The sequence below is a fragment of the Meles meles genome, chromosome 10 (genome assembly GCF_922984935.1).
Source record: "Meles meles chromosome 10, mMelMel3.1 paternal haplotype, whole genome shotgun sequence".
NCBI lineage: Eukaryota > Metazoa > Chordata > Mammalia > Carnivora > Mustelidae > Meles > Meles meles.
In genome coordinates, this window is record NC_060075.1 from 74599750 (window position 1) to 74613666 (window position 13917).

At 41.9% G+C, this 13917-nt stretch overlaps 1 protein-coding gene and 1 pseudogene across 1 annotated transcript; one reads left to right on the top strand and one right to left on the bottom strand.

The window, feature by feature from the left end:
- Nucleotides 1–1814: 1814 nt before the first annotated feature.
- On the bottom strand, nt 1815–2154 carry LOC123952123 (annotated as a pseudogene).
- Nucleotides 2155–2962: 808 nt separating this feature from the next.
- LOC123951531 (MAP kinase-interacting serine/threonine-protein kinase 2) lies at nt 2963–4093 on the top strand. Its single transcript, XM_046020259.1, has one exon. It carries the CDS (start codon nt 3008–3010, stop codon nt 4091–4093), a length of 1086 nt encoding a protein of 361 aa, XP_045876215.1. The 5' UTR covers nt 2963–3007.
- Nucleotides 4094–13917: the final 9824 nt, after the last annotated feature.

A 13917-nucleotide genomic window follows, 5' to 3' on the forward strand; every position in this document is an offset into this window, starting at 1 on the left:
GATTTGGCATTTTGTTGGTTAGGGAAGATACAATGGAGAAGTGGATCTTTTGAACTTGGCCTCCAAAGGGTGAGAGATTTTTTTTCCTGGGGCAAAGAAAAGGAAAGGTCTTGTTTTCTCTTCCAAATCAGAAGTGGTATATATGTACTAAAGTTTTCTTTGGTCTAGCAGCACATTATGTCCAGGAAAGCTTTATGAACTTAGTGGGGTTCCTTCCCTAGAGCACTGCTCTTTCGGGTTATCCAGAGAATTTCTAACATCGTATATTGGTTGTGATTCCTCAGCACTTCAAGATTCTTCCCTCCTCACTGAGCTAATGAAGGTGTTAGCTATCTCCCTGTCTCTAGCCTTTAGCAGAGAGCAATGACTTGTAGTAACTGCTGCTCAAAAAACAAAACAACGAAAAACAAAAAAAAATTGAGTTGAATTCTCCCACCCAGCCCTTGCTGTCAGCCTGGCCTGGTCCTGCTTTTGTATTCCAGTTAGCTTCCCGACAAGCTCTCCTTTCTGTCCACACACCTCTATTAGAGCTCATTTTTGATCATGCCCTAGTCCGTCATGTAACATGCCTATCTCTCGTACTGATTGTCAGTGACAGAATCCTTAAGGACCCACCGCAAGCTTCAGGGGGAGAGTGGTCAGTTGGGATCATCCAACACAAAACACAAAAATAGGTTTGAACAATAGAGCAAGCTCTCTGCACTGTTTCCAGCTGAGAAGGGCTAGGGTTCTTCTTCCAATCAAGGAAACTATTCATCTTCTCAGTGTGGGGGTATTGGAAAGCTCAGACCTCACAGCTTCTGTGGTGTGGATTTGGTGGTGGGCTGCTGTGCCACGTGGCCACACGGTGGCTCCAGAGCCCTTTGTAGTAAAAATGAACTCATCTATTCTGGGGTCTCTGCTGAAGCTGCTTTCTGCTTACATGGTTTCAGTAGACTTTTTCATACTCGCTGTAAACAGAGAAGGATACATTTGTGTGTGTGTGTGTGTGTGTGTGTGATTGTGTTTATATTATGATAGCTTGAACATATTCCGAGGTCTAAATAATGTCCATGAGCCTGAGAGTAAGCATCAGATTCCGTCTGTTCAGCCTCCTGGATGGGAGTCGGTCTATCATCTATGTTTGCTTATGAGTATATATGTGTGTATCGTTACATCATATCCTTTACTATCTCTACCTACATCTGTATCTAATGTTTACTGAATTAAATGGTACTAAATGCTTCCCATTTCCATAAATTATTATTTTTTTTAGGGAGGCAAAACTGATGTATGAAATTATACCACTTTCAGATATACAACATGTTTCGATAGTTGTATGTATTGCAAAATGATCACCACAGTAAGTCCGGTTGACATCTGTCACCACATATAATGATGAAATATGTTTTTTCTTATGATGAGAATTTTTAAGACCTATTCTCTTAGCAACTTTCAAGTGTACAGTATAGTATTATTAACTATAGTAACCACACTGTACGTGACAGGCCTGTGGCTTATGTATTTTATAATTAGAAATTTGGACCTTTTGACCCCTTACTCTCCTTTTCCACCCCCTCCCAACTGCTGATAGCCACTAATCTGTTCTCTGTATCTATGAGCTCAGCTTTTTGTTTTGTTTTGCTTTGTTTTTAGATCACACATGTAAGTGAGCTCATACAGTATTTGTCTTTCTCGTCTGACTTACTTCACTTAGCGTCATGCCCTCAAGATCTATTCATGTTGCTGTAAATGGCAAGATTTCATTCCTTTTTTTCTTTTTTCTTTTTAAACAAGCCCTGGGCAGTTTAACTAAAGAAAAATTTTTGCCTGATTTACTTTTCACCAGTCTGTTCTGGTATGCTTCTAATGATATCAGAATCATCTGGCTTAATGATAGCCAGAGTGCATGTTATTTCCCACATGCTCTGTCCAGTTCAATATTATTGCCGCTGTGATGATGGACACCAGTTTTGGCCAACAGGGCATATTATTCTATTTCAGATTTCCTTAAGGCTGGGCTGTTGTTGGTGAGGATGACCACTTTAGCTTGTCATGTCTAATCATTTTCAGAGTCTGCTTGTATCCCAGTGAGTACTTTCCACTTTCCATAATCAGTTGGAGCCAAGAGTTGATCAACCCCAGTGACTTTTTCACCTTCTTTGTGACCCCCATCTTCCTGCCTTAGGTGCAAGGCAGCCCCAGCCAAGAGCAGCCACCAAGATGGCCAGAGTGAGACAGGAAAGAGAGCCCACCAAGATTTCATTCCTTTATATTATTGAATAATGGTTCATTGTACACACACACACACACACACACACACACACACACACACTCCGCACTTTCTTTATTCAGTCATCCTTCAATGGCCACTTAGGTTGTTCCCCTGTCTTGACTATTGTAAATAATGCTGCAATAAATATGGGGGTGTGTATGTCTTTCTGAATGAGGAGCGTTGTTTTCTTCAGATGCATATCCAGGAGTGTAATTGCTGGATCATATGATAGTTCTACCTGTAATTTTTTGAGGGACTGCCATACTGTTTGCCCTAGTGGCTGCACCAATTTACATTCCCACCAACAGCGCGTACGAGTTCCCTTTGCTCCAGGACATCCTTGCCAACACTTGTTGTTTCTTGTCTTTTCTGTAATAGCCATTCTAACAGCTGTGAGGTGATGTAAGTTATCGTGCTTAATCTGTACAAACCCCTTGAAAATAGGTACTTCTTTCATTTTACAAATCAAGAAATTGGTGCTTAGAGAAAAATAACCTCCTCAAGTGTTCATTATTCTTTACAAACACAATGCGATGCTTCTGATAGTTCCTTTAACTTTCACAACATCTTAGTGATATATATGCATAGAGAAATGGGAGAGTTTATAGTCAATTGATTAAATAGGGAAGAAAGTCTCGGTGACCAAAGTGTTTGTCTCTGGTTCCTGACCTGTTGAATTTTAGTTCCTTTGAGTGTGACCCATCACAGGGAGACCGATTTCAGCCTGGAGCGCCCTGCCCGCCCTGTACAGATATGCCGGCGAGCCAGCCCATTGACATCCCAGACGCCAAGAAGAGGGGCAAGAAGAAGAAGCGGTGCCCGGCCACCGACAGCTTCTCCGGCAGGTTCGAGGACGTCTACCAGCTACAGGAGGACGTGCTCAGGGAGGGAGCCCACGCCCGAGTGCAGACCTGTGGCAACCTCATCACTAACCAGGAGTATGCGGTCAAGATCATCGAGAAGCAGCCGGGCCACATTCGGAGTCGGGTTTTCCGGGAGGTGGAGACGCTGTACCAGTGCCAGGGACACAGGAACGTTCTAGAGCTGATAGAGTTCTTTGAGGAGGAGGATCGCTTCTACCTGGTGTTTGAGAAGATGCGGGGCGGCTCCATCCTGAGCCACATCCACAAGCGGCGGCACTTCAACGAGCTGGAGGCCAGCGTGGTGGTGCAGGACGTGACCAGTGCCCTGGACTTCCTGCACAACAAAGGCATCGCCCACAGGGACCTAAAGCCGGAAAACATCCTGTGCGAGCACCCCAACCAGGTCTCCCCCGTCAAGATCTGCGACTTCGACCTGGGCAGTGGCATCAAACTCAACGGGGACTGCTCCCCCATCTCCACCCCGGAGCTGCTCACCCCGTGCGGCTCGGCGGAGTACATGGCCCCCGAGGTGGTGGAGGCCTTCAGTGAGGAAGCCAGCATCTACGACAAGCGCTGCGACCTCTGGAGCCTGGGGGTCATCCTCTACATCCTGCTCAGCGGCTACCCGCACTTCGTGGGCCACTGTGGCAGCGACTGCGGCTGGGACCGCGGCGAGGCCTGCCCGGCCTGCCAGAACATGCTGTTTGAGAGCATCCAGGAGGGCAAGTATGAGTTTCCCGAGAAGGACTGGGCCCACATCTCCTTTGCTGCCAAAGACCTCATCTCAAAGCTGCTTGTCCGCGACGCCAAGCAGAGGCTGAGCGCCGCCCAGGTTCTGCAGCACCCTTGGGTGCAGGGGTGTGCCCTGGAGAACACTCTGCCCACACCCATGGTCCTGCAGAGGAACAGCTGTGCCAAAGAGCTCACGTCATTTGCAGCCGAGGCCATCGCGGTGAACTGGCAGCTGGCCGGTTGATTTTGAGTGTGGTGATTTTGTAATTGGTCCAAGTGGACACCTCGCATCCACTCTCCTGCTACAGCGGAAGTACAACATCTAGCGCAGGTTACTTTAGGATGGAAGAAATCACTCCTTTCCCCAAAGCTTTAACATCCCCATGTAAACCTCAGGCATTACTCAAAGGATTTGCCAAAGAATCCATGAATAGCAGCCATGAGCTGAGACATTGTGAGATCACCCATGTGATCCTTTTATTCTGGTCACCATGGCCAAGGACTTCATATCAGGTGTTTAATGGCCCCTTTATTGTATATACTGGAATGTAGTGATCAGAGGTAGAGTAAAGGAAAAACCCTCTTTCTAACTCAGGTTCATGGCCTATAACATGAGAAAATAATTTACCATATTTCATAAGTAGGTGTCAGGGTTAAATGAGGAAATGAGTGTAAAATGTATGACCCATAGAAAGGGTGCTGTTAATTTTGCCATTATTGTTGGAGAATAATGGGTGGTGGTGTTGAATGAAGGCAGGGAACTGTCAGAAGGAGAAAGGAAAGGGCTGAGTGAAGGAAGGAAGGAAGGCCAGATACATGAGGGAATGACGGCTTGAGAATGGGAGCCCTTGGTGGCCTCTACAGGCTACAGAAGCTGTTAGTTCCTCAGTCCTGGTAACAACCAGCCCTAAAGTCATAGACTTTAGTCATAGGCAGGAGACTTAGAAATCATCTAATTTAACCAGGACGCATGAAAGAAAAGTGAATTCTGGGACTCACTCAACATCAGCTGGTGCCAGCTCCTGGCCTAAGATCCAGAACTCCTGACTTTGGTTCTGGTGTTGTTTTACTACTGCTCTATGTTCTGGATATTTGCAAACATGAGACTGAGATAGATTTTATCTGTATTATATGGGTTCCCTTCAGAGCCATGAGTTGCTGAAATAGCACCATATAGAATCGGGGGAGGGTGAGGTATTATAACTTTAAATCAAAAGGACAACTCACAGAGAGACTTAGTTCTCCTTGGCATAATCTCTTCAAGCTCATGGTGCATTCAGTATACCTCTTCCTACAAATGTTATGTATAATGTGATTTTTCCCTGTTCGGAGAGCATTATGATTTCTTTCTATGTGACCTCTTCAAGATGCTCTCTATTATCTTTGCTTGTGATATAACCTTATAGAGACCAATTTCTCAGTAAGAAGCAGTAACTTGATTTTATGGGCTAATATGTTTTCCATAGAGTTATGCTTTCCGAGTCTTCCTTAGAGAAAAAAAAATTTTACTTATGGAGGTGTATTACCATCTATCTTTTGTATACATGGCTACTGGACAAAAGGAAGTGGAGAGTAGTTCTTTGACTAGTTTCTCAAGTTTTAGAGCCTGTTAAAATAGAAGGACCATTTCCTTTAAAACTACATCAAAAATTTTATTTGTGGGGCCAGACATAGAGTCACTGTGCCATTTTATTGGTTTGTTTTTATATGTTGCTAATGAGATTTTTCATTTCACTATTCAAAGAAGTATCTTTTAGAAAAGATTATTCCTTCCCTTCCACTCTCAAATACACTTATCAATATGGGTAAAGACAGAAATTGGAACTGTGATAATGCTAAGTTAAAACATTATATTTACTGTGGCTTCTGATGACAAAAGTACAGTTTATTGAGTGAAATGTGGAAATTATAGAACAGAAAGACAAACGTAAAAATGAATGGTAATTTCATCAAGCAAGTAGAGTTATTCTTCTGTTGAGAATTTGGTGTATGCCTTTCTAGAGAAAGATGGTTATTGTTACATGTGAGGAGGATTACAGTAGATACTGCTGTTTTTTAGTTGTATAATCATTACTCAGTTTCTTGGAATCTCAAAGCAGTATCTTATTAGAAGGAGGTGTGGTCTAAAGTGAAACCATGGTGAGCGTAGAAAACAGAAATAGAGTAATTTCTTTCTGATGAAAAGCTCTGGACATGTGACTGTTTCTGTGGGTTCCGATGATTTTGCTGATATGGAATTCCGAGATTTCAAAGTGTCTGAATGATTGAAACCAAGAGACAGGGCATAAAAAAGGAAGGGGAAGGAAAATACTAGCTTTCTTGATAAGTCAACTATTGTGTTTACATGAAACCAAGTGTGTTGATTCAGTTTTTGTGGTTTGACCTATTGAAATAGCTATTTTCATCAGTGGTGCCCTTAAAAAAACCCTTTAGGTTGACAGTTTTTGCCTCTTCAGACAATGCTACAATAAGCATCTTTATACTAATATTCTTACTTACTGAGCCCTTATTTCTATGTGATTGAGACCCATGCAGGGGATTTCTGGATCTGAGGCTATATGAATTTAAATTTAAGTGATAATGGCATATTGTTTCTTAAAAACACTCTTAATGACTCACATGTCTGGTAGTTGTGACTTCTCTGGGCAGCGCCACCAAAGTAGGCTTCAGTAAAGAAAATTGCGAATCTAGTTTATATACAAACTCATAATATGGCTAATCTAATTTGTTTTTCTCTAATTACCTGCAAGTTCAAGTGTATCTTCATAGATTACTTGTTATTTCTTCACTGATTTTGGTAGGGCATCTTTCACATATATAACAATTTGTTTTTATAAAGTCAAATCTACCTTCTTAAAAAACCTTATTTTTGTTATTTTTTTCCTAAAATTTTTTACCCCTTATTGTATATTTAAGTCTTTAATGTAGCTTAAATCTATTTTTATATATTGTTTAGATAGGGGTAGGATTTCATTTTCTCCCAGATGAGTGGTCATTCGTGCCAAGCTCTTCTTTGCTACAGAATTTAAATATCACCTTTTTCATAATTAAGTTACCATATATAGTGGAATCTACTTGAGTTTAGCTTTTTTTGTGTTTTACTATTTATCCTTTCCCACACCAATGACAAATTGAGTTGAATTAAATGGCTTAACAGAGACAGATTTTTGCCTAACTTAGGTAGGCCAAAATTGCTCCACGTTCAAAAACTACCTCCTGTCATAAAGATATAAGAAAATCTGGGATGCCTGGGTGGCTCTTTCGGTTAAGCATCTGGCTCTTGATTTTGGCTCAGGTCATGATCTTGGGGTGGTGGGACTGAGACCCACAATGGGCTCTGTGTTCAGCCGCGAGCTTAAAATTCTCTCTCTCCTACTACCTATGCCCACCACCCCCCTTGATCTCTCTCTCTCTCTCTCATATAAATAAATACATCTAAAAAAAATAAGATACAAAAAAATTTACTCTCCCTTTGGGGAAGGCCAATTAGCAAAAACAAGTGGCCTACAATCCCCTTACCTGTGTGTTAAAGCCTCTCCCAAAAGTTGTTTCAGCGGAGTTGAGCTGGACTTAGTTCTGGTTTCTCTTGTGTGTTGCCATGGCCTTGAATAAAGTCTTCTTTGCCTGTTCAACTTTGTCTGGTACATTTTTCCTTTGATAGAGCTTATATCTTTTCATTCTGGAAAATTTCCTCAACTTTTTGTTGAGAAGGAGTCCTTGTTCTTTCATGGTTCTACAGGGACCCAGGTTTTTTTTTATTGTTTGTTTGATCTTGTGTCTCTCCTTCCCTGAGGGCCTTGGAATCCCCTGGATCTCTGAATCAAGTTAGCAGATAGGAAAAAAGAGGGAGGAACACCTTGGGAGGTTTTCATGGGTCAGGCCTAGAACTGGTATACATCATTACATTTATTTGCGATTGGCCAAACTCAGTCACACCTAAATATAAGCGAGTTGGGAAAACGTAGTTTAGCATGTGTCCAGCAGGAGAAAAAGAGGGTTTTGTGAATATGCAGAGACTTTGTTGATCATTTTTTCTGCTGGCCACTTAGGATGTGTCTCATATTCCTCCTACACATAGAACATATCACCTCCCACACCTCCTCAGGGCAGACAATCTATCTGGTCACTACATCCAGTTCCGAGTTTGGGATTTCTGAGTGATACGCAGTCCCCCTATGAGGGCAGGATATGACTACTTGTGAAGCCCTGACATGTACACAAGGAAGAAAAGTTTGCTCTTCCTACCAGCATGATGATCGTGGAGCAGGGATGGGATAAACACAAAGAAAACTCTACTCATGAAAAGAAAGGCAAAAAAAAAAAAAAGAAAAGAAAAAAGAGAAGGATTGGAGACACACAACAATCTCTGATCCCATAGATTCTGAAGTTCTGTTAAGCAAGCATTATAAAGGTATCCTTGCCTCAGGATGAAGAAATTCCTTGTGTGGCTCATTCTGCTTTTGGAGAGGAATTTCCTTGATACTATCCCTCATGGCCCCTGGCTCTCCTTCTGGGAGGTTCTTTCTCCTCCATTACCTTTTATGCTCACATCAGACACAGACTTTGATGAGTCTGCCTTCTTTGGGAGTGTGTGTAGCTCCCATTGTCCCTTCCTTCTGGAGGGTTGTATGAAGATTTTTCCAAATCAGGTTTCTTTAAACCAGCCTCAGGATTTCATTGGCAGTACTACCAAAATTTTGGTGGTTTTTGATCAAAAACTTACTTTCAGTAAGCTCCAAATACTGGTGACCATTCACACAGATTTTCCTTAGAATGTAATTTTCATCCCTTTCCTGTGTATTTCTTCACTCTCACATTGCTCAACTTAAGAATGACTGCTTTGAGTCATGGCTTGGTTGGAAGATGGCACACTTACTTTGTATCTGCTGCAAAGCTGAATTCCCTCGCTTAGCTAAAAAGTCTCCTTGAATTTTGTTGCTTAAGTTGTTTTAAAATCTTATTTCTTAATATTTGGTGAAAGAAGAGATAGATTTTCCAACCCTGTAAAGCATTCTGAATTTGGACTCTATTCTTTTCTGTTATTGCTTGAAAACAGACAAATTCTTACCTGAGCTCATCTTTTACATGTAATACCTTGCTGACAGCAGGAAATAGTAGCCATTATATATGATCTACAACTTTCCAGCCACTTCCTCTGGAGCTCCAGACTTGTAGGCAGGGGCCTGCCTTTCAAGTTATCATAGACAGTGGTTTTTGCAAATATTTTACCTGGCATTGCAGGGGTCTCTGGCCTTCCAGACTCTCATGCTTGTTTACTTGAACTTCATGTCAACCCCACACATTTTAGGTTTTTGTTTTTGTTTTTTTGTAGCTTTGTTTTGTTATAAGAGCTCCCCACTTCAGGGTGATATGTCCTATGGAAATTAGGATAAAGAATATTAGCTGTTATAATGGACAAATTCCCAAATCACAATGGCTTAACACAGTAAAAGTCCATACTTCGCTTACCCAAAATTTAATGTAATGTTCAGTAGGTAGTTTTCTATATGGTTATTTAGGGAGCCAGAAGACTTATTTATTTAGGTCAAAATCTAGCAACGTGCCACACTACATGGATACATCTTCAAGCTTTTAGGTAATAGCCACTTGAGAAAACCTGACCTCTGCCCCCATCACTCTTTCATTCAGCATGTGCCTTCATGCTGAAAAGCAAAGGAACGTCCTCCTCCGTGTCATCTTCTCTCCCTTACCGTTGAGGAGTTCAGTGAGGAAAACTGGCCTATCAACAGACATATGACAATACCGTGTGGTGAGGACAATAAAAGTGATGGGAGCAAAGCACTGGGGACCAGGGATTTTGAGCACTCACTCACCAGAATGGCACTGTCCTCTGAGAACTCTTTTATCTATATCAAATGCAGAAAAGTATAAAGCAACTTACTGCCGTTCAAAACAGAGAGAGTTTAACAGGAATTCAGGCTGCCATCTTGCATCAGTCCAAAGGACATCATTCACAATTCTCCATGTGGTCGTGTGCCCTGGAGTTGTGTGACAGAATGATGTACTGAAATCGAATTGACACATAACACCGCATATATGTAAGTTGTACAAGATGTTGATTTGATTCGCTTACATGTTGCACAGTGATTACCACTGTGGTGCTAGCTAACACCTTTCATCGTGTTACATAATTACCATTTCTTTTTTTGTGTGGTGAGAACGTTTCAAATCTACTCTTTTAGCAAACTTTCAAGAGATATTACAGTATTATTAATTATAATCACCATGCTGTACATTAGATCCCCAGAACTTATAAATCTCTTAACTGGAAGTTTATACTTTTTGACCAATGTCTCCCCATTTCCCAACTCTCCAGCGTGGCAACCACACTCTAGTCTCTGTAACTATGAGTTTGGCTTTTTTAGATTCCACGTATAAGGGATATCATACCGTATTTGTCTTTTGCTGGTCTTACTTATTTCACGTTAGGGAGCCAGGTTATTTAATTTTGTGGCCTTGAAATTTATGCTGGATCCATTGCATCTGGTAGGCCAAAAGGGGGAAAATGTATGGGAAATTATGATGAGAGGCGCTCATCACTCTCACTCATATTCTAATGGCTGGAACTCAGTCACATGGTTGTATCTCCTTGCAAGGGAGATTGGTAAATATTGTTTAGCTATGTTCCTAGAAGGAAAAGGAAAACTGATTTTGGTGAACACACAGGAGTAACTGCCACATCTTTTATTTTCCTTCTTCAGAGAATAAAGCTCCAGTCTTCTGCTGGTGTTGGGTGGGGTGAGGAGGCAATCTTCTGTCTGTTCTGATTGGAGTTGCGATCTGTTTCCACACCCCCCGCCCCACACCCTGCCTCTGCTCTATGGAGATATAATAGACATCTAACACTGTGTAAGTTAAAAGTATACAGGGTGATGATTGATATCCATATATGTTATTAAATTGTAAACACAGTAAGGTTAGTTATCATATCCAACACCTCACATAGATAGCTTTTTCTTTTTTTCTCTCTTTTTTTTTTTTTTGGTAATGAGAACTTTTAAGAAGTACTTTCTTAACAACTTTCAAATGAAGAATACAGTATTGTTAAATGTAGTCCACGTGCTGTGTATTATATCCCAGAACACATTGTTGGGGAAAATCATTGAGAAGACCTGACCACCAGTTGACCTGTGAGCTGGACCTCGGCAACTGAAGGCTCTTCACCCTTCCTCTATCCTTGAAATGTGGATTCTCTTGCTTTCCCTGCTCCTGAAGGCTGCTCCAAGGACAAAACCTTGAGATGGTGATGTGGTGTTGAAATCACCTGGCTGGGGCTGGCCTTTATATGAGACTGAACCCAGTTAAGACCTCTATATAAATGTTCAACATTTGGTGACAGGTGCAGAGATTTACATGTCTTGCTGCTGCCCAAGGCAAGGCTTGCTTATGAGTTCCCTTTGCTTTCTGAAATGGCTGTCTACCAACGTGGAATGTGTGTGTCTTTCTTTGGTATCTCCCCACCATCTACACGGGGGGACTAGTTTCAGATTATACCTGGGAAGCTCCTGAGGAGCTTGCTATCCAAAACATATTCATCTTATAACTGAAAGATTCCCCTTTGAACATTTTTCCCACCTCCCCCCTGTCCGTGAGAACCACAAGTCTACTCGTTCTGTGAATTCAGTTAGATTCCATATATAAGTGGGGTCATACTGCAGTTGTTTTTCTCTCTCTTGTTTCACTTTGCATAATGTCCTCAAGGTCCACCCATGTTGTAAATGGCAGGATTTCTGGGCTTTTTATTTTATTTTTTTCCTATGGCTGAATAATAGTCCAGTGTGTGTGTGTGTGTGTGTGTGTGTGTGTGTGTGTGTGTGTGTGTATTATCATATTTTCTTTATCCATTCATCCATTAATGGGCACTTAGGTTGTTTTCAGGTTTTGGCTTCTATAAATAATGATAAAATAAATATGGGAGTGCAGATATCTCCTTGAGATAGTGATTTCTTTTCCGTCTGGTAATACCCAGAAGCAGAATTGCTGGACCATATGATAGGCTGGACTTTGTGATCAGGTAGGATTGGAGGTTATTCTCTGCAATTGGATAGAGCTGAGAATTTGCTTCCCTGACTGCCTGGGGCTATAGAACAGACTCCATGGCAGGTCTAGCCCATTGGCTAGGGACCTGAATTGGGGAAAATTGCCAACCAGGCTCTGACCAGACCGGGCCACTGGCTTAGTTCTTCAGATGGACAAAGCTGCTGGCTGAAATCTCTGCTCAGGCATAGCTGAGAGAAAGAATGTGTCCTCCAAGATCTGAGCACTGGTTGCCATAACTCCACCCCCCTTCTCTGTCCCATCCCTAGTGGTCTAACCCTGCAGATTTTCTCGGTGATCCTCCTGATGAAAGACCTGAGTGGGCCTCCTGAAAAGTATCCTGCATGCAATGCTGGGGCAGCTGGATGTCCTCTCTGGGCTCTGTTTTCACACTGGAGAAATCATAGGCCCAAGGGGGCCCTCTCCTCATGGTGTTGTGCTGGCCTAGAGGAGGGGAAATGAGGTGAAAGCGAAACTGCTGGTTTTAACCTTCTAACATGGCCCTTCTTGATCCTGTCACCCAGGGAGGTATCTCAGCTTTACCCCTAGGTTCTGGAATTTTCACAGTGATGTCTGTGGATAGTTGGTAGTTGGTCTTCTCGTGAGGGGTACTGAAGACAGAAATGACCTATGTTGCCATCTCGATGATGTCACCTTTCTTGTTTCTTTCTTTCTTTTAAAAATATTTTATTTATTTATTTCACAGAGAGAGAGAGAGAGTGAGAGCACACAAGCAGGGAGAGAAGCAAGCGGAGGGAGAGGGTGAAGGAGGCTCCCTACTGAGTAAAGAGCCCGATGCAGGACTCGATCCCAGGATGCTGGGATCATGACCTGAGCTGAAGGCAGATGCTTAACCAACTGAGCCATCCAGGCTCCTTCTCTTTCTTGCTTCTTCTTCTTCTTCTTCTTTTTTTTTTTAATATTTTATTTATTTGACAGAGAGAAATTACCAGGCAGAGAGGCAGGCAGAGAGAGAGGAGGAAGCAGGCTCCCAGCAGAGCAGAAAGCCCGATGTGGGGCTCAATCCCAGGACCCTGGGATCATGACCCGAGCCAAAGGCAGAGGCTTTAACCCACTGAGCCACCCAGGTGCCCCTCTTTCTTGCTTCTTGAATAGACTTGCAACCAATCCACTTTAGTCCCCATTCAGTCCTTCTTCCAGAGATATGTATTGTCACCAAATTCTGAGCCTTTGGGGATTTAACAGTATAAATTGGTTTGTTTTGGCTTTCCTCAATGCTGACAAGAATTCATGTTCTCAGGTCAGAAACATGACTGACAAAACATCATCTGCTTTCTAGCTTCTAAGATTTTGTTGCTCTTACGTGCTGTTCCATTATCCCTCTTATTGTAGGTTTGAGATTTGCAATAAATTCCCATGAATGCAAGTTAGTAAGCTTTCAGGAAGGCTTGTTGTAGACCCATTTGTTTAATCCACCTCTTTTCCCCATCAGCACTTTCTTTTTATAATTTTCTTGAATATCATTTTCTATCTTTCAAGGGAATGGCTGAATGCATTTTGGTATATTAACAGCATAGGTATATATCCAATAAAAAGAATATTAACTCCTTTCCATGCAACTTGGAGTGATTTCCAATATATTATGTTAAAGAAAAACTAGAACAGGACAGTGGTTAAAACAGTGAAACCAGATTTTATCCAGGAACTATTATAATAGGGGGGGAAAAGTCCTCCATATGGAACTGGGCTCAATTAGTAATATAGCATGAATAAGTGGGAATTTATAGCCAAGGAGCTGGGTGGGAGCCAGTAGATGAGAAATCATTAAGAGGAAACATTAGGAGTAAGGGGGAATTCTGTCTATACCAACTTGACAGGACTCTTGCTGAAGGCAGCCAAGGTGATCAGATATCTTAGGTAGGGGACGAGGATATATATTACAGAATATATTACATATATTACAGAATCAGATATTACAGAATATATTACAGAATCAGATATATTACAGAATCAGATAACTAGCTATAAACTGACTTTGGATCCTTTCTA